Source organism: Medicago sativa, chromosome 7 (genome assembly GCF_051527215.1).
Source record: "Medicago sativa cultivar Bolivia chromosome 7, Bolivia_mono, whole genome shotgun sequence".
NCBI classification, from domain to species: Eukaryota; Viridiplantae; Streptophyta; class Magnoliopsida; order Fabales; family Fabaceae; genus Medicago; species Medicago sativa.
The window spans coordinates 82122547-82148842 of NC_140755.1; the positions used below are offsets into that span (position 1 = coordinate 82122547).

The 26296-nt window shown below is 31.9% G+C and overlaps 1 protein-coding gene and 1 pseudogene across 6 annotated transcripts; both read left to right on the forward strand.

Moving 5' to 3' along the window:
* The first annotated feature begins 825 nt into the window (after positions 1–825).
* On the forward strand, positions 826–15824 carry LOC146909229 (putative caffeine synthase MTL2). 5 transcript variants are annotated; one of them, XR_015018016.1, is made up of 5 exons: positions 826–987; positions 1837–2258; positions 10418–10669; positions 14978–15511; positions 15665–15824. XR_015018016.1 is itself a non-coding variant. In XM_085724282.1 (4 exons), the coding sequence occupies exons 2-4, from the start codon at positions 1866–1868 to the stop codon at positions 15341–15343; spliced, it is 1011 nt and encodes a 336-aa protein (XP_085580408.1). In that variant the 5' UTR covers positions 826–987; positions 1837–1865; the 3' UTR covers positions 15344–15824. The 5 variants fall into 5 exon arrangements, 2 of the variants coding, with proteins under 2 accessions (XP_085580408.1, XP_085580407.1); XR_015018014.1 differs by having other exon boundaries at positions 1854–2258; positions 15562–15824; XR_015018015.1 differs by having other exon boundaries at positions 1854–2258.
* A 2230-nt stretch (positions 15825–18054) lies between these two features.
* On the forward strand, positions 18055–25020 carry LOC146909230 (putative caffeine synthase MTL2; annotated as a pseudogene). The gene is made up of 4 exons (XR_015018921.1): positions 18055–18199; positions 19348–19756; positions 23641–23895; positions 24317–25020. The product of XR_015018921.1 is annotated as a putative caffeine synthase MTL2 (transcript).
* The last annotated feature ends 1276 nt before the right edge of the window (positions 25021–26296 follow it).

Sequence of the window (26296 nt, forward strand, 5' to 3'; positions counted from 1 at the left end):
ACAAACCTCATCATTGCCACTTTCCTTAGCCTTAACCATGGACTAAACCTTCTCCATCAATCTTGTCTTTCTTCCATGACCAGCACAAATTCCATCAAAAAAAAATTGGGAATTATGGTTTTCGGATTCAATCAAAAAAAAATTAGGGTTTGAAGTTTTTTGAATTGGGGAAAAACGTTACCAATAATTATTGGAAGAAATTTTTGGAGATTTTGGTGTGTAGATTAAAGATTGTAAAATTAGAGTTCTAATTTTATATATTTGGGGAAGAAAGAGCTGTCGGGGAAGATAGAAAGAGTCGTTGGGGGAGGAAAGAACATTTTCTGCAAATCAATCAATTTCGTCCTTGGAAATTCTGGTCACTATCAGCCAAATTTAGTCTCTGCTTATGTGGCATCTGACATATGAGAGGTTAACGACCACGTCAGCACCGTTAACACTCAAATTGGACGGAATGACTAAATTGATCGACATTTTACAAATTTAGAGACTATTTTAATATTTCGTTAAATTGAAGGATGAATTTGACCTATTCATACAAATTCAGGGATGAAGTTGATGATTCACTCAATAATTTTGTATTTGGTGTACAATAATTCACGTTTTTATCAATAAAAATGTTACGTTTGTCAACAAAACTCATTTTTTTATCAATAAAAATGTCATGTTACGTTGGATTGATGTGCTGATTGATACTTCTTTTTACGGCAATCATGATTCATGTGTGTTGGCAACTTGGCATAATCAATTTCAAGAAGCAGTAGGTTCCAAGTCTGTCTCTCTCTCTCTCTCCTCTAATTATCTGCTTAACCAAATTGAAGAAATATTACATTTCTCTTGGATCTCTCTCACCTACTATCTCTCTCTCTCTCTCTCTCTCTCTCTCATAAATCACCTCTACCAAGCACAGTGTTAATCATGACAACGGTCCTTCACATGAAGGGTGGCGTGGGAGAAACAAGCTATCTCAATAACTCCTCACTTCAGGTATTATCTTCTTATATAGAAATGATTTTTTTTTATGGATCAGTAATAACTTAGTCATTGCTTCAAAAAAAAAAAAAAGTAATAACTTGGTCAACAAAAAAAGAAAGATAGCAAAATGACATATATATTTATTTGATAACGGTGAATTTTTTAAATTCCATTTTATTTTAATCTTGTTTATACGTTTTAAAAGGAGTCTAAGAGACAAAAATGAATTACTACATATAGTGATAACTGGTTTAGAGTCTATATTTTGAGTAAGCATTTTTTTTTCCTTAAAAAAGAAAAACTAAGGAGCGAAACTTAAACAAACTAAAATTAGAGATGAGGGGTATATAAAGTGTTCAAACTCGCACCCCAACATATCAAATACCATAATCTTTAGGATTAAATAAGTTTTTCGCCCCTATAAATATATTAAATTTTGATTTTGGTCTCTAAAAAATTAAACTAACTGTTTTCATCCTCACAATATTTTTTGTTTTGTTTTTTGGTCCCTAATGAATATAATTTTGACATTTTTTGAACATAACACGAACCTATAAGGGTTGAACATAATAAATGAACATAATATGGATACAATTTGAACATAAAAGAGTTATAACATTGACATTCACATGAACAAAAAATGGCCATTAAATACAAAAAACAATAAAAAAATTTGTGAGGATAAAAACATTCAATTTAATTTTTTTAGGAACTAAAATTGAAATTCACTATATTTATAGGGACGAAAAAACTTATTTAACCTGAACTTTGTCATCCCAGCTATACTTTTGAGACAATAGCATGTATTTTCCTTTTGATCATCATGTCTATTAAATACTATGTATATGTAATATTCCCCAGTAATCAATTTTGCGCAGAGGAAAGTGATAATGCAAGTGCATATCATACTTGAAGAAAATATGATATCGATAGTGTCCAACAAAAGTTTAACAAAGACTTGTTGGAAAATAGCCGAATTAGGTTGCTCTTCAGGACCAAATTCACTAATGTCCATCTCTAATATCTTGAACATCATCAATAAAACTAGTTTGAAGTTAAACAATGGGATATCACCTGTATTTCAAATTTATCTCAATGATTTATTTGAAAATGATTTCAATACCATCTTCAAGTTACTTCCTGATTTCTACCAACAAAAAAAAGGAGAGAATGTTGGAGAATGCTTCATAAGTGCAACACCAGGAAACTTTTATGGAAGGCTCTTTTCAAATAATTACATCGACTTTTTTCATTCCTCTTACAGTCTCCATTGGCTATCTCAGGTTAGCAGCCTCAAACCCAATTTGAAACCTGTAAATCATATTATGATACTCCCTCTATCCCGTATTAAGTGACTTAGGTTGACCTTATGTATTATTCACATAACATACTTTGATAATATTTTATAACTAATTCAATTTGGATGGGCTAGTTTAACTTCTTCGAAAAAAATATTTTACTACTAATATATAAAAACAAATGTTAACATATAAGATATTACTGGATTTGTCTCGATGACTGTTTAGAAAATTATAATTTATATTTAGAAAATAGTTTATAACATATGCAAAAAAAAATAATTTTATTTGATAAGTGTTTGTGCTATATGTTGCAAATAAGTTGTTTATGCAAACCAGGGACAGATCCATTCAAAGGCTATGTGTGGCTAAAGCCTCACATCCAACTTCCCTATTTTTTTTATATTTATAAATAGGGGTAATAGTTATTTTGGTCTCTGAATGTGTAATGAGAAGTCATAACAGTCTCTCAATATATTAAAATTCTAAAATAGTCTCTGATTTTGCACTTTGTTTGTCAGAATAGTCCCTAAGATCCGTTTGATGCGCATGATAAGATAGAGAAATGATATGATAAAGAACTAGATAATGACATGATATGATAGTAACATGATAAACACTTATCATATCTCATGTTTGGTTAACACATGATAAGAAAAATGATAGCATTATTTAATCCTATCATGTATTTGGTTCATACTTGATATTGACATGATATATATATATATATATATATATATATATATATATATATATATATATATATATATATATATATATATATATATTATATTTAAATGATAAAATTACTCTAAAAAAAGTGATAATTATCTTTTTTTTTAAATTAAAATTTATTATATTTTAATAATATATAAGGAATGAAATAAAGTAGGCTTAATTGCAGTTTTAGCCCCTTAACTTTCTCAAAGTTGCGATTTTGGCCCCTAAGAAAAAAAACTACAAAACCGCCCCCTAAGTTTTGCAACTGTAGCAGTTTTGGCCCCCAATGCAAAAAAATAAAAATAAAAAAATGGCGGGTGCCATGTAACACCCTACTTCTAATAAGCGGTAAAACGCGCGAATATACAAATATATTCTAGAAATAGATGTTACGTCATCAAAACAAAAACAGCATACATGTATAAATTGTCAAGTCTCATAAACATAGCAGCGGAACATATATATAATCATGTGAATAACATCTCCAAATCTCATGACAATAAATACATCTCTCAGATATAATCAATGTCTCAACTCCAACTACATAATCAAAACAAAATCTAACATGCAAGTACTATCCTAGATCAGAGCCCTAATCTAGACACTTGCACATAAAAAGGAGGAACTCCGCTCCTCGGCAACATCAAGCACACAATCTAAGCACCCTGCACTCCATCTACCCGTCCATACGGAAAGGCAGGTGGTAAACCACTGAGGGTTAGCATTACATCATCATAATCCATATAAGATTAAATCAAGAACATTGGAAATGAAAGATATATTCAAGAACAATTCATACATATATTCACAAATATTAACGACACTCATTTCATTCAATATCATCATTCCAAGTTCGTACCAACAAGTGTATCATACACGTATCACAATTTCAATCATGTCAATTAACAATTAACAAATTCAATCATCATGCACAACTCAAATGAATTTCAATCCACCAACAATGTATGCAATGCACTAGACTCATCTAGATGCATGTGGTGCCATATCACCTCAAGGTCGTCACCTTCGATGCAACAAAAACATCGTAATCACCTCAATTGGATATAAAATCCACAACCATCAGTCATGAATGCATGAACATATGACTCGACTACAATGCATATGTTCACACAAACTAATCACCCCAACATCACCAATACTTGTATATATGCAATCAACAACAATTCACCACCACTTAACATATATACAATCACCAACAACATCCATAATTCAAGCAACATATAGTTGTCACGTATATACACCACCAATCATCTCCACATAAATCAACATATAGTTCCAAACATCATATTCTGAAGGTGAGAAAAACACAAGAAGGGGGGTTGAATTGTGTTTTGGAAAATTCTTCGTTTCTCCTAAAAACTGAATACACTGGTCAGAAGCTAAGTGAGACAGCTTCTGAAGTGGTAATCAGAATCTAAATGCAGCGGAATAAAACAGAGAGAGATAGAAGAAGAACGACACAAAGCAATTATACTGGTTCCTTCCACAATCCGGAAGTAGTCCAGTCCCCCTTGCACTTCCAAGGAGATTTCACTAAGAGTAATATAAGATTACAATTGCTCAAGCACACAAGCAAGAGACTTCCTTTGCTCAAGCACACAAGCAAGAGACGTTCTTTGCTCAAGAACACAATCAAGAGACTTCCCTGCTCAAGCACAACTGCAAGAGACTTCTAACTAAACAAAATTACACAGAAAATTGTTTAAGGTTGAACACTTGATATACAATCAGAGGTGCTCACAATACAAATCAGATACAGACTCAATGACTTAAGAATTTCTAAAATGAAACTTTGAGACACAGAAATTCTAAGTGAATGCAGAACAATTTCAGCAGAGGTTTGGCACTTGTAAAAATGTTGTGAGTCTTTCGTTCAGCATTACCAAAACTCTAAGTCTTCACTCCTTTATATAGAGGTGTGAAAGAGACGTTGTGAAATTGCCAGCACATCAAAGAGTCGTTGTTGAAGCTTGATCTTTCACCAATGATCTTTTGCCTGATTTGGTTGTTGGCATATGAAGAACCAATTTGAAATCCATTCCTTATCCAAAGGAACATCTATGCAGGCAAGCTGTTATTCTGGAGCTGTTTTCTTGTCTTGTAGCGTGGACACAAAACAGAGTAGTGGAGATGGTGGCTGTACAGTTCGTACAAAGTACAATGTCAACGCTTTCGTCCAAAATTGCAAGCACATGCCTTCAAACCCTTTGAAATGACCGTTGCAAAATTCCACTAATCTTTTGTTGTGTTTTTGAATCCAATAGACAGCTTTTGCAGTGATGATTCTTCAATCCTTGAATCTTTTTCAAATCCAGTTGATCTTCAGCTTCTGGTGAAATGACTTCTGATGAGGCAGCTTTTGATGATGCAGCTTCTGATGATACAGCTTCTGATAACGCAGCTTCTGATGATGTCGCTTCTGATGATATGGCTTCTGGACCTCTTGTCTTCAGGAGCATTATTCTTCAGGAGCACTATTCTTCAGAGGCACTATTCTAACTTCAGGAACGGCTTTACTTCAGGAGCGCTTTTTCTCTTCAGAAGCGAGTTGCCTTCAGAAGCACTAAGCTTCATTTTTGTTGATTCCTTTTGCTCTTTATTTGCTCATTCAGAACCAATAAATGATGTAACTTTTTAATTATGGTCCTGTACACTTGAACAAATATTAGCTAGTCCAATTTACAATTTTTAATACCTTGTTATCATCAAAACTCTTTAAGGTTCATTGTTAAACACATTTTGTTCCAACATATTCATCACTCAACAACCATTCATACATCATCTCATAATCATATTAAACTATTCATAAAGGGTTCATAAGCAATTGGCTCTCAAAAATCATTTTCTACCAAATTCGTCTCAAAAAATTACAACATTGAAAATAATTGAGCACTTAAGTCAAAACCAAGTAAACAAGCTTCATTGCCTATGCCATGTATTCTCACAAGTCACATATACGTGCAGTAGAGGTTACATAAGCATTTCATCGGCCAAATACGATGAATTCATGAAAATCACAAAGTTCGACTCACTTTATCATTTTTCACAAAAATTTCCATTTTCAAATCAAAACAAGTTAGATTCACCACATCATAGTTTAATTATCATTAAACACCTTAATTGAACTCATAGAACATAAATTTAAAGTTAAGAAACAATCCATGAGGTTTGGGTCGACTTAGAAATAGTTATGCGGATTTTCGTAAAAATTCACTAAGACCTCTTAAGAGTATTTGCCCCATAACTCAAAAACTAAAAATCATTTTCATGTCAAACCAACGGCATTGGAAAGCCAACTCAATTATCTACAACTTTCATGTTTACACCAAAAGCTAGATCAAAACAGAAACGAGGGAAAGAGACACAAGAACGCGAAACAGAAAAAGATGTCTCTAGGCAATTTCGCTATTAGCGAGATTTTCGCTATTAGCGAAAAAGCTCCAGACAACTTCGTTATTAGTGAGTTCCTGGCGAATTTCTTCTGTAGTTTATGGGTTTCACACCATTTTCACCCAAAAATCCCCATTTTGATCATTTTAAAGCCCCAAACTAAATCCCAAAGATGTTTATAGGTCATACATGTTACCAAGCACTCAAACATACATCAAATTTGGAATTATAACATCAAATACACATAGTTCATCAAATTATCATTACTTCTTCAACCTTCAACAACAACACAAAACCTCTACATCAATTCATCAATCTTGATACCCAAAGTATCAATTCAACAACAACATGTTCCAAATCAATAACAACAACTAATGAACATGAATTCTTACATCTTTCAACAACAACTTCATTATTCATCATATTTGCTCAAGAACACAATATACCAACAATTATGCATTTCAACATGTTAATTCTCATACAATCACACAATTATCATGTAATTCATGTTCTCAAACATAACAACAACATTCATGCACGAATTTACAACATTTAGGTTCAATTCATCAATTTCACAAAATGGGTAAAAAGGAAAATTATGAAATTATGAGTGAAGCCTAACCCTCTTACCTCTAGCACCAAGAATCTCTAACCCAAGCTTCAATTTAGCTCCTAGATGATGAATTCATCTTCTAGCTCTAGCCTCCAACCCCTTTCTCTTGTTCTTCCTCTTCAAACCCTTTTCTTCTCTCTATCAATTGCAAATGTTGGTGAAAACCTACTTTCTCTACTAACAAGAGTATATATAGGTCCTATTTAATTGGATTTAACTCACAACATTTTAATGGGCCTAACCCATTTCTATTCCAACCCCAAAATGTTACTACAGTAAGAAGTAATACTAACGGTCACCTACCGGTAAATAAAATAAATTACTACAACTCCCTAGTACTTAGTAAAATAACAACTCTCACTAAGCACCAAACTAATCCTCAACCAAATTACAAAATTACCCCTACTCTCAAAATGACCAAAATGCCCCTAAGTCCAAAATGACTAAAATACCCTTCTAACACCGAATTCTACAATTCCCAACCAAAAATACACACAGAGGCAAATAATCACATAAAAGTACATATAACACACATAAAATAAATAGTAAAATAAATCTAGCGAAAATCGGGCTGTTACATGCCACGTCAGCGTAGACTGAGTCAAAATTGGCCTTGGGGGCCAAAACTGCCACAGTTGCAAAACTCAGGGGGCGGTTTTGTAGTTTTTTTCTTAGGGGGCCAAAATCGCAACTTTGAAAAAGTTAGGGGGTTAAAACTGCAATTAAGCCAATAAAGTAGGGTCGTGAATTGTCCTCTTCTTCAAATACCACCCACCATAGTAGCAATTATTTTGAAAACTCTATCACCATGGTAGGAATTGTCAGGGCCGTCCTAAGGGCCAAGCAACCCAAGCAAGGGCTTTAGGCCTCAAAATTTTGGGTTAAAAAAAAGGCCACTAAAAATTTAATTTGGTTATAAGTATAGTATATGATAGATAAATTACAGACATTTGCATAACATAACTAATTACTAAAAAATACCTTAATTACTCTTGGTCATGAATTCAAATTTTTGTCTCCACAAAATTGATCTTATATAAATATTATGTTAGAAAAAAATATTTTTAAAGACCTCATTAATTTTTTTTGCTTTAGGACTCTTAATCTGTAGGGTTGGCCCTGACAATTGTAACAAGAGATTGAAGGATGCACAGTAGCAATTTTAGAAGGAACAACTAACATCTAGAGTTACATAAATTAAGCGTAATGTTGTGTATAGCGAATACAACTTTCGCGAAAAATAGCGAAGGTGTATTTTTTTTCCTTAACTTCCCCATTTTCATCCCATGTTTTCCACCAAAGAAGAAAATTGAAAGTTTGACTACCAATTAAAAAACAACACATGTTGTTTAGGGACATTCACTGTGCTTATCCTTCGCATATAGCACTACTCATAAATTAAAGAATAAATAAATATGGAGAAATGTTGTTTCCAGCGGAAGGATGATTCGTGAATCATCCCGAGCGGTTGAAAAAAAAAAGCTCCTTAATTATTGAAAAATGCTAAATAGAGCGAAAGAAATTATCCCGACGGCTTTACGACTATGTATTCTTAGCTAGTTACCCCACCTACCCGGCTGTTTTGCATGAATTCCAGAATTTAATGATAAAGGTAATTGTTTAAAATGTTAAGAAAGAGGGGTCCACACGTTCTCAAAACAGAAATGGATGCACCACGTTTTTTTCTATGAGCTTAAAATGAATGTCCACATTGCTTCGTGAAACTATCGTGAGTTAGTCTCTCGCGATAAATAGCATAGCTCTTAATTATTTGTAACTGCATTGCATGGTTTGTGGACCTTTTTTTTTTTTTTTTGGTTACCATTACAATTGGTCTTTCGAGATGCATTCGCTATAATTTGTGTCGCGATGTTTAGCATCACTCATAGATAAGTAACAAAAAGGCATAGTATCAATTGGGTTCTGAACATAATCGAAGCAGAAAAAGAAAGTAAAAGATTAGAAGAAAAAAAATTATTGAAACAAAAAAAGAGATCGAAGCACACAAATAAAGTGACTTGTTAAAATATTAGAAAAAATTTACTGGGCAAAAGAATAACTGTTGTTGCAGGGTGGGAAAGAAGACACACAGACAAAAGAAAAAAAAAAACGATGGAGTAGAATAGCGTAGGGTGGGAGTAGAAGAAGGGTTTTGGAGGAAATAGTAAACATGCGTTTGATAATGTTATGCTATCAGGTTTGTAACCCACGAAAAATTAAGGATTAACATAACAAAGGAGAAGTTGGATAAGATTAAAAATAGGGTAAATTTATCATTTTCTGTCGGTGCACCAAACAACAGATTGAGTCAGGATATTCTAATCATATCTTGTCTCCTTATCCTGCGCACCAAACTGAGTGATAATAAGTAAGTATATTGAAAGACTAATATGACAATATTAACGAAGTATTTTAATGTTATGAACTATTTTGACTAACGGAGTGCACAATCAAGAACTAGTTTGAAATTTTGATACATTGAGAGACTATTATGGTTACTCCTTACACGTTAAGGACCAAAATAACTATTACCCCTTATAAATAAAACACAAGATGTTAAGAATAAGAACAAGTCAACATCTTGTGCAAAACTTGTGGAAACAAATAAGTGCAACACATTTGCTATGATTTATCAGCTTTTGAAGTTGACTTTGTTATTGTCGGTAGCAACTGTTGAACGTGTTTTTTCAATCATGAAAGTTGTGAAGAGTCAACTATGTAACAAAATGGGTGATCAGTGGCTAAATAATTGTCTTGTAACTTATATAAAAAGAGATGTTCTTTTAACAATTAACAATGGTGGCATTTTAGCTCATTTTCAACATATGGATATGAGACGATTTTCATTGTAATGTATTGTATCAAATAATGTTATTTCTTATTTTTAATATAGTTTGCATTATTGTTTCATTGAAATTTTAACCCAACATATACCAAATGTCTAGATCTACCCCTGATCAAACAAGGCCTAATGTATTAATTTAACTGGACTTGGGGGAATGTTGAAAATAGAAATAAGTTTCCTTGGATAAAAAAGATTAGATAGTTAAGTCTAATTGCTTTAGTTCTTTAACCATGAACTGCGTGGGAACTTTTATACAATTTTATTTGAAATTTAACTTTACATGTACGGAAGAAAAAAACTCATACACTCCAATATTTCTAAGTATATTCCATTTAATAGCTAGATGAATGTAAGGTAGATTCTTATTTTTGTCAGCAACATAGCAGAGCTGGGATTGATTTCGATTTTAGATTCTCTTCAAAAACATATGCAATGAGTTGATTCTCTTCAAAAACATATGCAATAAGTCTCTTTGCATGTACACATAATTTTATCTAAAAGAAAAATGTACAAACAATTTAACTATATTAAAGTTAATTTCTTTGTGACATTTAGGCCCCGAAATGTTTGGCCAAGAATGGAGAACCACTAAACAAGGGAAATATTTACATATCACGTACATGCCCTCCACCAGTCTATGAAGCATATTTTAAGCAATTTGAAAGAGATTTCAAGTCTTTTCTAAAGTCACGTTTCGAGGAATTAACAACTGATGGGATGATGGCATTAACATTTGTTGGCAGAGAAACAACTACCACTTCTTCTCAAGGGGTAATTGCCATGGTACTCAATGAGATGGTCCAAGAGGTAATGATGAGATTTGATAATAAATGAGAAATAATTATAATAGTACCACTCAACAGTTCAAAATAAAAATCTTAAACGGTCATAGATTTCTATCAATATTTGTAGGGTTATTAACAAGTACTACCTCCGTCCCTAATTAGAGGGTCTTTTTGGAAAAATAACGGGAATTAAGAAAATTGAAAGGAGTAATAAATTTATTTATAATTTTTTTTTGAATCAGCAAATATTATTAAACGTCATCCCCGCAAGACGTGAGGTATGGACGACACAAGATACAAATGGTGCCGCATATAGACGGTACACCATAACCACCAAACAAAGCCCCCAAAGATAAACCCACCAACACACATCATCACCTAAGACAGACACCTTAACAAAAACAAACACTGTAAACACAGGATCCACAACCACCCATCGTCACTACTCACCCCCAAAGAACACCCCTAAAAATTAAACTCCCATACTTCAACACCCAAGCTGAACCACATCCGAAGAGCTCCTATCCAGAAGATGATGCAGCTTCCACAACCTCTCGACCTCCGATCCACCGAAAGAAACACCATAAAAACCCAAAACCAAACTTGATCCAAATAACTGACTCCCGATCTCGAATCAAAAGTGATCGACCCACCAGACTTTAAGACCAAAACAGAAGGGCACCCTCACCCCCGGTAGACCAGAGAATTACCATATCAAGCCAAACAAGATTGCAACTAGACACCGACTCCCGATCTCGAAGCAAAAGTAACCGGCCCACCGGAACCCAGCACACAATAAGTAAGACAAACGACATGATAAGCGATGGTGCAAACAACAAACAAATCAAAAGGAAAAGGCTCAGCTCAACGGGACACGCACCCTCCAAACACCTTAAACACCTTAACAACCCAAAATCGCAAACAAGAACTAGTGACGAGAACAAGGACCCGTGTAACAGAGGCTGCCTCCAAAGGAAATCACCCCAATCAACACCCACCTCCTCACCTAAACAACGACAGCCACCCCATTAATAGCTCTCATACGCAAACCGTTCCGACACCAAATCCACCAAGACAGCCGCACGAACCCCCACACAAAACCACCACCACCACCTCAATCAAATCACCACCACCGCCACAACGTGACGTCGGAGGGGGTCTGCCACCAAATCAAGCAAAATCCGAACCTAAACAGCCACCGACGCGAACAACCATTACCACCACGATCCTTACAACGACAAACGATCCGGGAGTTCGTTGAAGGAGGATTAATCGTGGATGAAAGATATTCCGCACATCTGCAGCCGCCGAAATCAGATCACACAGATCGACACCACACACCACCCTCCACCACGTAACACCACCACCACCTCACAAAAACCACAAACGATGACCAGCCACGTAGCCAAAACCCAACCGCTCCAGCTGCCAAATGCGAGACCGAACACCCAACAGCAGAGCGCAGACTGCTGTCGACGCTGCTACAACCACCGCAAGGCCAAAACGCGACCACCAAAGCACAATCCAGCAGCGGCAGCTTGGTGACAGTCAGGAACAGAACAAAACAGAAGCACAACCACCGCCAGGAAGGAGGAAAACCAACACAGATCTGCACAGATCTACCACCACCTCACACCACCGGACCACCACACCCCACCACCGAAACCACCTAATATGTGACCATCTCACCTCCTCCAACTTGATTTGAAAACAGATCAGCTGCAACAGAAACTGGACATGAAACCGGCAACGAAACAAAACGCGAATGGAGCAAAACGGAGCCAAAGCGGAGTGAACAGTGAACGGAGATGCTGAAGAAGGTGGTGCGGAGACAAGGTCTCATCGTACCACCGCTGCTAGAATCTGCATCTTGAGTGGTTGGATTTGGATTGTGGGAAGAAAAATGAAGGAGGAAAGGGGGAGAAGTGTAGAGAGAAGTCAGAGGTTCAAAATGTTTAGAGAGAGAAAGCGTTCATGTCATTTTATAATTATTATTGTTTTTACAATTTTATCTTTTAAAAGAGAGAGTTAGTGTATGTTTTCAACAAGTATTTAATGCTGATTGAAGAAAAAGATACTCCCTCCGTCTCTAAATTATAGTCGTTTAAGGTTTGTGCACGGTTATTAAGTAAATGATTAGTTCGTTTGATTTTGATAGTTAAATTAGTGTCATTTACTAAAACACCCTTATTAGTTGTAGTTAGTGGAGTAGTTAAGTTGGATGAAATTCAATAAATAAGGGTATATTAATGGAAAAAAATAATAAATGCTGCATTGATATTATAAAGTGACAATTATTTTGAGAAAAAGAAAAAATGGTAAAGTGACAATTATTGTGAGACGGAGGGAGTCTAAAATAAATATGGATATGTTGGTAAAAAATTAATTAATGTACTTGAAAATACCAAAGATGTCTTATAAAAAGAGACAATTTTTTTTACTAAAAATGTCTTATATTTAGGGACGAAGGCAGTATATCTTATCATATTTGTTAAGAATTAAAAAATAAAAACAGTTGATAAATTTTGTGTAAAATAAGTTGATTTTTAATGTTTTAATATGTTTTGTCAAAAAAAAAAATGTTTTAATATGTTGATTATACTATTCCCGATATAAAGTTTGAGAAATTCTTACATGCAAACGAACATACCACGTCATAGTTTAGAAACAGCCAATCAGAAAATTTTGTTTAATTTAATAAAATTAAAACTGGCACGTTCTCTTTCTGTGTTATTTTTTTTTTTTTTTGCTTTTTTTTTTTTGCTTTTCTCTTTGAACGTGTCCTTCTCTATGATCAATTCTTCATACCAAAAGTATATGTATTTAATTAAATTAAACACAAAAACCAAAGAAATTGAGAAATCCTCATTGATTAAATATAAAAACCAAAAAGATTGTGAAACCCTTATGATGGATGTACACAACACGAGTGTAGTTGCAGAAGAAAAAACCCAACAATGAAGATTGAATGGAGAGGAATGAAACTTTAGGTGATGGGCTACCGCATAACATTCTGGTTGTGGGGAATAAGAATTGAGAGCCAAAGTGGTGTTTGGAGGAAAGAAGGAAGAATTCTAAAACAACATTGCTGCTGCGTTTTTGTTTCCTCGGAGACGGTGAGAGAATAAGAGAAAGAACGTGTCCATTTTTATTTTTAGTTTTTAATTTATTAAATTGAACAAAATTTTCTGATTGGTTGTTCCTAACTATGACGTGTTATGTTCGTTTGCATATAAGAATTTGTCATAAAGTTTACTATAATGGCTGTAATAACTTCTTTCATCATATTCCCCTTAAAAAGGAAAAAAAAAAAAAAAACTTATCCTACCTAACTTTCAAAGTAATAACTATCCTTTTTTATAATGACTATAATAACTTCTCTCATTATATTTAGGGGTGTTCGTGGGTGGGTTTGGGTTGGGTCTGGCCAAACCCAAAACCAAATCAAATAGGGTACTCCGGTTTGGGTAAGGTAAAATAACCACTTGATATACTATTGGGTGGGTTTGGACAAACCCACTAATTTTTGGGTTGGGTTGGATTGGGTAATGGGTTACCCAATTTATTTTTCTATTTTTTTAATATTAAATGATTAAATGACAAGTCTTCGTAATTTTGTTTTAAAATAGTTCTACTTTTTAATTTTCTTAAAAAAAATGTTTAACTTATTTTATTATAATTTTATGCATCATAGAATATCAAATAATAAACTCCATCATAAAATACCTGCAACAAACTAAAGTTACATGACATAAAATTGTATTAGTATCAAAATAACCAAAAAGTGCAACATATTAATTTGTAACTCTAGTATGTTTTGATTTTCAATATATAGGGTACAATTTGCATGTTTTGGAAATATTACTTTCTTCTTCTTTTTTTCTTTGGTACAACAATTTGTATGTTTTGGAAATATAACTTTCTTCTACCCTATGAAAATAAAGATAAAAAATATTAACATTATTGGGTAAGTGAGTTTTTTGGGTTTGAGTCTGATTTTACCCGAAACCCATTTATTTTTATGGGTTTTCCATTTTTAGAAACCATACCCACCCAATTACTCAACCCAACCCAGTTTTTTGGGTTTTTTTGGGGTGGGTTTGACCAGGTTTTTTGGGTTGACCCAACCCATGAACACCCCTAATTATATTCCCAGATTTTGTGTCATTTCTATATTTTTGTTACGATAGTATATGTAATTATTGATCAACATATTACATTTTTTTTGGTGGTATCAACATATTACATGAGACGACGTAGATAAAAAAAAATAAACCTTGGCTTTAGCTTGTGATTTGCCTTTTGTATTAAGATTCCTTATAATTTGTAGGGTTTGGTTGAAGAAGCAAAATTGGACTTGTTTAATTTGCCTGTATATCATCCTACTATAGAGGAAGTGAAACAAGTGATTGAGGCAGAAGGATCTTTTACCCTTCAAACATTGAAGACTTTTAATATCGGTTGGGATGCAAACCTACAAGAAGATATTGTTGATTATGTTGTCGATAGCAAAATGAGAGGGGAATTCATAGCCAAGTATCACAGGGCTGTTTATGAACCTCTTTTCATAGCCGGGTTTGGAGAAAACAATATGGATGAATTGTTCTCAAGGTTTGCAAATCTGGTTGCACAACTCATTGAGATAGAGACATTGGAGTTTACTAATATTGTATTGTTCATGACCAAGAATCCTTAAATATGGTAAGATGAAGGTTGGACTTTATCAAAGAAGAATATCATTAATATGAATAAAATGGTAAAATAAGGCAGCTATAGTTTGATTCTCAAGTTGGTATTGGCTTGGGACCTGAGAGTGTGCTCCTCCTCGAGATCTCAAGTTCGATTCTCACTGGTGTCAATTTAGGTGGGTTAATTTAGCTTCTTCAAGTTCGATTCTCACTGGTGTCAATTTAGGTGGGTTAATTTAGCTTCTTCAAAAAAAAAAGCAGCTATAGTTTGATGTTTGTCCTTCTGATTCTCGTATTGTCTTATTACATGGTTTGATTGTTTTCTTTAGGTGGGTTAATTTAGCTTCTTCAAAAAAAAAAAAGGCAGCTATAGTTTGATGTTTGTCCTTCTGATTCTCGTATTGTAGTTACATGGTTTGATTGTTTTCTCTATCTTATTTTGTATTATTTGGCATCTGTTATGCTGCACTAATAGCATTTCTTTGACTACATCCTACTCTTACCTTGTGTTTGGGGTTCAACCCATCACTAATACATGCTATGAAGCATGTTTTATTCTCGTAAATGATTAAATATTTTTGTAAGGTGGCAAATACGAAACATAGGCTCTGTCTAATGCAAAAGTAAAATGGTCTTCCACTATACACAAGTGTCTTTTTCAACATTGGATCAATAAATTACAACATATCTCATTTGATTTAATCGTGAAATTTATTGATCCAATGGTAGAAACTAACTTGTGTTAGAAGCAAAACTTGTCTAATTTATGCATCATAGAAATGACGAGAAATATAACCCCTATAACATAAAGTAACATAATAGAATTCCACTGCCATAAGTACTTACGACTGAAACATGCAGTGAGCCAATGACTGTTCCAATTTCCAAAGATAGGCAAGGCAAGACCGGGAAGCACTTGGGTGACATAATGTCACCGTGACATTAAATCTGGGCCACACAACACATATTGCCACACAACATCTGGGCCACACAACACATACAACACATTTGGGTCACACAACACAACACCTTTGTGTGGCCCAGATTTAATGTCACGGTGACATTATGTCACCCAAGTATTTTCCAGGCAAGACCATTCCAAAATTTGAGTGCTTGCACCAATTTTGAAGTTACAATGATACCCCTATACACGAGTGAATTAATGATGTTTTTTTAAAAATATGATTATGTAAAGAAGGAAAATGTTACTCTTACCTAAAATTAAATTAAAAGATGGATTATGTAATTTTACATATTATTTATCAAATACAGTTCTTTGTAAAAAGTTTTATATATAAAAGTAAAAATAGAATAAAAAAATTATAATTCATTCAACTTTGTTTCTAAACAATTAAGCGGTAATTATATTTCGCTCATTCATGAAATATCCAAACAATAAAATGAAAAGTATATCATATTTCATTCATCTTCATTCCATTCTTTTATTAAGTTTCTTTCGGTCTATTTTAAAACACGGAAATGCTGTATATAACGAAACTAATTTTGTGAAACAATGCGAACAACTATATTGTTAGTGTAGCTGTTGTGGGCCTTTTCAACTTTACATCCACTCGACCCATGTTTTGCACTCAATAGCAAATCTACTGATTCACCTTATAATCGTGATGCTATATTTTGCTGGAAATAGCATTGCGCTTTAAAATATCCAAACATAATTTAAGGTGATGTTTAGCCACGAAACTAGTAAAGAATTGATATATCATGTCTAACGTATAACAGATTATTAAACCAACATGCAGGTAGAATCCAGCAAACGTTAACATTGGGGGGCCACTTTTCTTGTTTTCAAGGCATATAGAGTGAGACATTAGGAAGAGGTCGGTCTTCTCTTCAAAACATCACATGAATAGTGTGTACCTTTTTGCTTCATGACTGGCCATACATTTTCAAGCCTTTCAACCTTAAACTTCATCACATTATTACTTTCAATAGTAACAACTCTATTTCCTTTTTGTCGTTTCTTTCTCCTCAAAACTTCAACTTGATCACATATTCTTCTCTTACCTTAAATCTCTATCACTTCTGTACCTTAACTTCACTGTTACTAATCTCAATTCTTAAAATTTAATTAGAAATACTTTTTTTTAATGCACTTCAACCAATCTTGTGTTTGTGCAAACCACGTAAATATAATTTTATGAAGGACAACGTTGTACATATGATTCTCGAAATCATTTTGACATAACTAGGACAATATTGAAGGTATGTAGGAGATCTGACCTCACATGGCCTCATTTTTTAAAAACAATGATTTTTTTTTATTTAGTGCGTACACACATGACGCACATCTGACGCCAACGCGCGAGCGTCCATGATAATTCTTAAGATCTTGATGCAGTCAAAAAATAAAATCTTGATAATGAAATTTATTTGAAGAATTAAAAAAGAAGTTGAGAATACGCTCGTCATTTTTAATTAAAATAGTTGCCTATATTAATGTTCTACAATGCTTTAAATATAACGCACTCGTTAACCTTTATCTTAATTTATAAATAATGTATAATATTTTTTTTATAAATTTCATTTAATCTTGATAATGAAATTTTCCTTCAATATTTTATTATATTCAAAGTTCAAACATAACCTAATTATTAAGGTTGTTTATCCTTTTCTCCCACCCAACTTAAACCTAACTATTAATGTTATTTATCCTTTGCTCCTACCCAACTTCAAAACACTACATCTATAAATGCTTACTAACGGTAGCCTTACCCTGACATAGTTATGATAGCGTCTTGCGTAGCATCTATACTATGAACTTCTTGAATATGTCAACAGAAGGAGTCCTTCACATGAATGGTGGTGTGGGAGAAACAAGCTATGTAAATAACTCCTTACTTCAGGTATATATTATCTTATGTACGTCAACGTAGTTATATACGGAGGTGTGCAAAAATGTGGTTAACTGAATTATATCCATAAACTGAATCAAACTGGATCACACAAAAATTGAACCATATTAAATGGTTTATGAACTGAACCACAAATTTAAATCAATTCAATTAACCAAATTTAATTTAAAAACCAGTTTTAACTTGTTTTGAACTCTTTATTATTTTCTTTTACAAATGTTTAACCAAAATTTAATTTTAAGAAAAATTAAAAATTTATAAACAAAACATATTTATATATATAAAAATAAATAACGAACATATAAATCATATTGATGTATGTAGTGGTAATTTGATGTTGCATAAGATTAAAGGTCACGAGTTCAACAATTTGTTAGATAACTTTTTATTTAAAAGATAATTTAAATTAATTGATAAGTGGCAACCACCACCTCACTCTACCGGCGCCGTCTCCAACCACCACGGACCTCACCGGACGTCCGCCGCCGTGGTGGTCGCCGGAGATCCGCAGTGAACCACCACCGGCGGCCACTTTGAACCACCACCTCCTCTATTATTATTATAAATATTATATTATTCATTTAAATTATTTATATATTAAATTATTTAATTTCCCTAAAAAATTTAATTTAATTAAAAATTAATATAAACATCTTAAGAAAAAAATGCACAAAAAAAAGGGTTTAAAACTAGTTCGAAATTGGTTTAAAACTGAAAACCGATTAAAAATAAGTAAATTGGTTTAAAACTGTAAACCGGATATGAACTGGTTCTAAACCGAATTGAGATTGGTTTGAAAAATTAACCAGTTTTTATTAAAGTGGTTTTTAAGAACTGAACCAAACTGTTAATGCGGTGCAGTTACAGTTCAGTTATGAACCACGAACACCCCTAATTATATACAACTACAACAAAATTGATCTTTTTTAAGTAACAAAATTTGACAAAAATCTCAAAAAGTATTAAAAATGTATTTCTAGTATACTAAATATCCTACATAGTTTACGAAAACAAACGAAAACAAGCTTTTTGCCAATTGAGTTCATTAATCACTTGAGTCCAATTGTTTTGCTTGTAATCTTTTCAGTTTTCAATATAAGGTATGTGATATTCACCTCAAACTAATTAATTTTGTGCAGAGAAGGGTGATAATGCAAGTGAAAACCATAGTTGAAGAAAATATGGTATTGATGATGTCCAACAAAACTTTTAATGGTTTGTTGGAAAATAGCCGATTTAGGTTGCTCTTCAGGACCAAATACATTTATGGCCATCTCTAACATCTTGAACATCATCCATAAAATCAGTTTCAAGTTAAACTATGGGACACCTGTATTTCAAATTTATCTCAATGATCTTTTTGAAAATGGTTTCAATACAATCTTCAAGTTACTCCCTGGTTTCCACCAAAGGATACAACAAGAAAAAGTATCGAATGTTGGAGAATGCTTAATAAGTGCAACACCAGGGAGTTTTTATGGAAGGTTCTTTCCAAATAATTACATCGACTTCTTTCATTCCTCCTATTCTCTCCATTGGCTATCTCAGGTTAGCAACCTCAAACCCAATAATTAACATGTAAATCTTACCGAAGCAAAAAGAAGTATTCATACTTACCTATGTTGTAGTATATGTTTTTTAAAATAACGGTTAAGTAAGTAAATGGTCCCCCTCAATATATCAACATTTGATTTTAGTCCCTCTAAAATATTTCTTAGGCTTTTGGTTCCTCAAAATTTTCCATCCATGAAATTAGTCCTTACTTTTTAGTCGACTCATGTCTAACCTTCTTATTTTTTTAATGAAATTTTTCAGAAATTGGTAGAAAATTATGACTATATTTTCCAAAAAAAATTATAACTTTTTAACAAAAAATGAATTTAATATGAATTTGTTAACACCAAAAACATAAAAATTCATATTTTATTCATGTTTTGTTAAAAAATTCTATTTTTTATGAGATTCTCATAATATTCTACACATTTCTGGAAAATTTCATTAAAACTATGAAGGTTAGACATGAGTTGATTAAAAAGTAGGGACTAATTTCATGGATGAAATTATTTGGAGGGACCAAAAGCCTAAGAAATATTTTAGGAGGACTATAATCAAATGTTGATATATTTAGGAGGGCCACTTACTTTTTTTTGAAGGATGAGGACCACTTACTTATTTAATCCTCAAAATAACAACAAAGAAAAAAGGAGTTAATAGTACTCAACTTAAACAAAAACAGAACCCTCTCAGAACAATTGATAATCCTAAAATGGTAAAGTACATGTATTGAATATGTAACAATACCAGATACATATACGATACTCATACCATAGATGCCGATCCGTACCTATTTTTACTTAATTGAGTTTGAGCCAATATAAAAAGAGACTTAGGCAAAAAAATAGAAAGTCAACTAATTAATATAAAAAACAAACAAACGGTCTCAAGTCAAAAGTGAATTACTAAATAGATTAAGGGTTAATAGTGTTTTTCACCCCTGTAATATAGGTCATTTCCGGTTTTCGTCCCTGTAAAATTTTCGATTTGATTCGCATCCTTGTAAAACTTTTTTTTTTCCGGAAAACACCCCTCCTCCATCCAACTCAGCAAATTCGCTTACGTGGCGCTAATTTGGAAATTTTTTCATTTTTTATTTTTTTTTAAATGGCCAGGTGTAAAAAAAAATTCCACATCAGATTTTTATTTTAAAAATATTTAAAAATAAATTTTAAAAAATAAAAAAAATCCAAAAAATCATAAAAATATTCAGTTTTTTTTCCAAAAATTTAAAAAATCGAAAAATAATTTTTAAAAAATAAAAAAAAATCATAGAAATATTCAGTTTTTTTTCCAAAAAATCGAAAATAATTTTTAAAAAATAAAAAAATCCAAAAAAATATTCAGTTTTTTTTCCAAAAATCGAAAAATAATTTTTAAAAACTAAAAAAAAAATCATAAAAATATTCAATTAAAAATCGAAAAATAGTTTTTTAAAAATTCCGGAAAAAATATTAAGATATTTTCCAAAATATAAAAAAACAGAAAAATAGTCATGTTTTTTTCCAAAAAATTTAAAAATCGAAAAAAATTAGATTTTTTTCAAAAATTTAAAAATTATAAAAAAACTATTAAGATTTTTTTTGGAAGTTTAAAAAATTATAAAAAAAACAGAAAATATAATCAGATTTTTTAAAATGAAAAAGATTTTTAAAAATTCTGGAATTTAATTTTCAAAATACTAAAAAAGTAAATTTTCAAAATAAAAAAAAAGGTCAGATTTTTTAAAAAAACATTCTGAAAAAAAATTAATTTTTAAAAAATTTGAATACAAATTTAGAGGTTTTTATAAAAGTCATGGAAATTTCATTTTTCCTATAATTAAGCTCTTCCTAAGAGGAGGTAGAAATCATAAATCATATAAAATCTTTCCACGATGATGGCAAAACCATCTGATATTATTTGAGAATAAAAATTCTTATTATAGCCCCAAAATGGATTTTTGTTAGAATCATTAGGCAAAAAAAAAATTGTGGAATGAAATGATTTTTTTCCCAATATTTTATTAAAATTGTGGTATAAAATTTTCGAATAAAAAATCTGAATTTTTTCTATATTTGTATACAGATTTTTTAAAAAATTCAGATTTTTTTTTTTCAAAAAATCTGACCTCTTTTGTAATTTTGAAAATTAAATTCCAGAATTTTTTAAAATCTTTTTAATTTTAAAAAAATCTGATTATATTTTCTGATTTTTTTCGATTTTTAAATTTTTTGGAAAAAATATGACTATTTTTCTGTTTTTTTATATTTCCGAAAAATCTTAATATTTATTCTGAATTTTTTAAAAATTATTTTTCGATTTTTTAAATTTTTGGAAAAAAACTGAATATTTTTATGATTTTTTGGATTTTTTAAAAAATTATTTTTCGATTTTTTAAATTTTTGGAAAAAAAACTGAATAATTTTATGATTTTTTGGATTTTTTTATTTTTTATAATTTATTTTTAAATATTTTTAAATTAAAAATCTGATGTGGAAATAATAAAAAAATAAAAATTGAAAAAAAATTGCCAAATCAACGCCACGTAAGCGAATTTGATGAGTTGGATGGAGGAGGGGTGTTTTCCCGAAAAAAAAGTTTTGCAAGGATGCAAATCAAACCGAAAATTTTACAGGGGCGAAAACCGGAAATGACTTATATTACAGGGGTGAAAAACGCTATTAACCCATAGATTAATCTAGTTCGATTCGAGGGATGTGAAATCCAATAGGTTTAAACCTTTTGGTGGACAATAGACTCAACTACTAAAGCTTAACATGCAAAAAAAAAAACATGTAGCTTTATTTGATATTTGAAATTTACATATCGGAAAGACAAAAATAGTGCTATTTATCCCGAAATGTTTTCTCATGAAAAGATCACGCATTCTAATTGACATATCAAATTGGTTTTTAGCCGGTAAAGACAGAAAGACAATGTAGTATTATTATTATGGCACATTCTCGGAGCTAGGATTATTATAAAGTTTGAGCAAAAAAAAAATTCCAACATATTTATAGGGTTTACATAAGAAATTGCAATCAAATAATCAAAAAATCTAAAAAAATTGTCCAATTTATAGAGGTTTATATAAGAAATTCATAGCGATTTACATAAAAAATTGCAAAAAATTTGGCTCGGAGCCCGGGCGAGTGTTCGAGGTCGCCGGGCCTTAGAACCGTCCATGTTCTCAATCATGCATTCATGATATTTTTCACGTGACAATAATCATTAAGGGAAAAAAAACACTCATTGTACACTCCAACCAGGGACGGATCCAGAAATTCCAATAAGTGGGGTCGAGGTCATCTATCATAAATGTATGTATGTATGTGACATTGTGTGTGTGTGTGTGTGTGTGTGTATATATATACACCCACTAGTTTTTATTAAGGTGTGTTTTAGCAAAGATATAACTAAAAAGTTGTTAAATACACCTTAAGGTGAATGTTGCTAAAACACACCTTCAAAAAAATAAGTGGATGTATGTTAGCAACTCCTATATGCATTTCCTAGAATACACCCACTTATTTTTTTGAAGGTGTATTTTAGCAAATTATAACTAAAAAAGTAGTTAAATTGCTAAAACACTCCCACATAAAAACCAGTGGATGTGTTCTAGCAAATCCCTTTAATAATATTTGTGAGATAGTTTGTCTTTAATGAATTGAATGAGTTTATGTGGGGGCAACTTATAATTTGAAGAGGGGTCAAACCGTAAAATTATTAGGTTGCTAGTTAAAAAAATATTGAAGAAGTGGAGTCACCTGCCCCCAATTACTTCCAAGTGCATCCGTGCCTGACTCCAACCTTTCAAGTATTCCATATAATTTGCATCTATGCACAATTGATGTTATTAATAATAATATTTAGAGTTCATTATTTCATGGCATTAGGCACCAAAAGATTTGACCAAGACTGCGGAACCACTCAACAAGGGAAATATTTACATGTCAAGAACAAGTCCTCCATCAGTCTATGAAGCATATTTTAAGCAATTTGAAAGAGATTTCAAGTATTTTCTGAAGTCACGATTTGAGGAATTAGCATCGAATGGTATGATGGTACTAACATTTATCGGCAGAGAAACAACTAACGATATTATTTCTGTTCTAGCACTTGGCAAGGTACTCAACGAGATGGTCCAAGAGGTAATTACATAAGGTTTGGTAACCCATATAATAAAGAATTAAACACTTCAAAATGAAAACATTACTGGTCTCAAATGTCTATCATTTTACATACTTCAGATACCCTATTTTCCTTTTACTTTTTCGAAATTTATTTTCATACAGGATAGAAAAAACTTATAACTATAGCTATTTCTTTATAATGTATAGAATTGTATAGTGACTAATAACTTATCACAACTTTTAAAGCAATAGTTCTCCTTTCCAAATCCAAGATTTGTCTTTTTAGAATGACTATAATAGTGTCATTTTGTATTTTTGATACAATAGCTGATGGTATTACTGATGGACATTATTGGAGGCATTACATAACAAAATTAAAATAAAGTTATGCTTTAACTTCGGAATTATTTTTTGTATAAATATTCCTTATTTTTTGTAGGGTTTGGTTGAAGAGGAGAAATTGGACTTGTTTGACTTACCTTTATATTTCCCTACTGTCGAGGAAGTAAGACAGGTGACTGAGGCAGAAGGATATTTTACTCTTCAAACATTGAAGACATTTAAAATAGGTTGGGATGCAAACCTTCAACAAGATATTGTTGATTATGTTGTTGATAGCAAAATGAGAGGGGAGTACATAGCCAAAAACCACAGAGCTATTTTTGAACCTCTTTTAAAATTTGGGTTTGGTGAAAATATCATGGATGAACTGTTCTCAAGGTTCGCAAAGCTGCTTGCAAAACTCATTGAGTTAGAGACATCAATGGAGTTTACTAAAATTGTATTGTTCATGACCAAGGACCCTTGAAAATATCATGGACGACCAATAATAATATGAATATGATTAATATGAATTATTATTATTATTATAATAATAAGACGGCAAGAGCTTGCTGCCATAGGATGTTGTTTGTCCTTTGGATTCTTGTATTCTAGGTTGGCACATGGTTTTGGTTGTGTGCAAGGATGGAGCTAGAAGGGGACTATCAATGCCACTGTCTTCTTGAACTTTTTAAATAAAATTATACTAGTATCCAAATATTATTGGTCTATATATATTTTCTGGGAGCTTTATATGATATTGTATAATGCTCATAATTTTTACTTAATATATTGGTCTTAAAACACTTAAGTTTTTAGGTTTAATTGCACTAATATTTAACTAAAATCCTTAACAACGAAAAAGAAAGTGAGGTTTTGTGCAAAATTTACCGAAGAATCCTAATTAATCTTTATCCAGAATACCAATATATATAGGGAACTTTTACGGTACACTCATAGATTGAGGTGTACCGGTACTCTTGCTTCTTATATTTATAAATTAACGATCAATTTTATGTTTTAGAAAATATCATTTCATAAGAAAAACACATCATTTGTTGTTTGTTTATAAGAATCATAGTAAGTTTTTTACATACTCTCGTATAAAATAATCAAAGTTCTCTATTATGAGCAATAAAAATTAAAAAAAAAATCAATTTTATTTCGTTGACGCTTTTGATGAATAAGATTTAATCATTATAATTATAAATGATAAAAAATAATATTTTTCTTCAAAAAACAACTCATTTAACTATAAATTTAAGGGTTTGGTGTACCGGTACACTCAAATATGTTGGGTGTACGATAGAATTTGCCATATATATTTCCTCATTGCAATTTCGATTAGAAAGTACGAATCATTGTCTGCATTTTTGGTTGCGCGCTACGATTCATTGGTCGCAATTTCATTTCATCCTCATACACTTGTATTTTTGTTGTTTCACATTTTTTTTTGTTATATATTCAAAATTCGCTTCAGTCTCTTCATTCTCAGTTAAGCCTCAAAACATTTTCATTTTTCTTATATCCTTGAAATTTCTTATAATTTTGAATATCTCGTATAATTTCTTAAATATCTTATAAATATTGTGCATTTAAACTTTTTTTTTTCTTTCACTAAATCATACTTACAACTAGGTCATCTTAAGCTTAATTCTTGGCTCCCTCCCTAGTTGTGTGCTCTATCTTATTTTGTATTATTTCGCTTCTTGTATTGTCTTGTCTTGGCAAATAAATCTATTGTCAAAAGGGAAAAACCAAATACTTTGAAAAATATATCATTTGCAACTTTCTTCACAAATCTGCATGACCAATACATATGTCCTCGTCAACTAGCATCATGAGTAGCACAATTGGTGTCTACACTCCAAACAATGCTAAGAAACAGAAAAAAAATGACAAATTAACCCCCGAATTTTATTGGCAGTTGACTGCCACCGGTTAAAATCTATCGGCAGTTAACTGCCGATGAAGTTATATTAGTAATTTTCTAGTGTTTCCTAGCAGCCTTTGATGTGGGAACAACATTAATATTCGAACACCATAGTGATAATATGTTGCTACTTACAAATAAACACATGAAGTTATCAACAAAAAC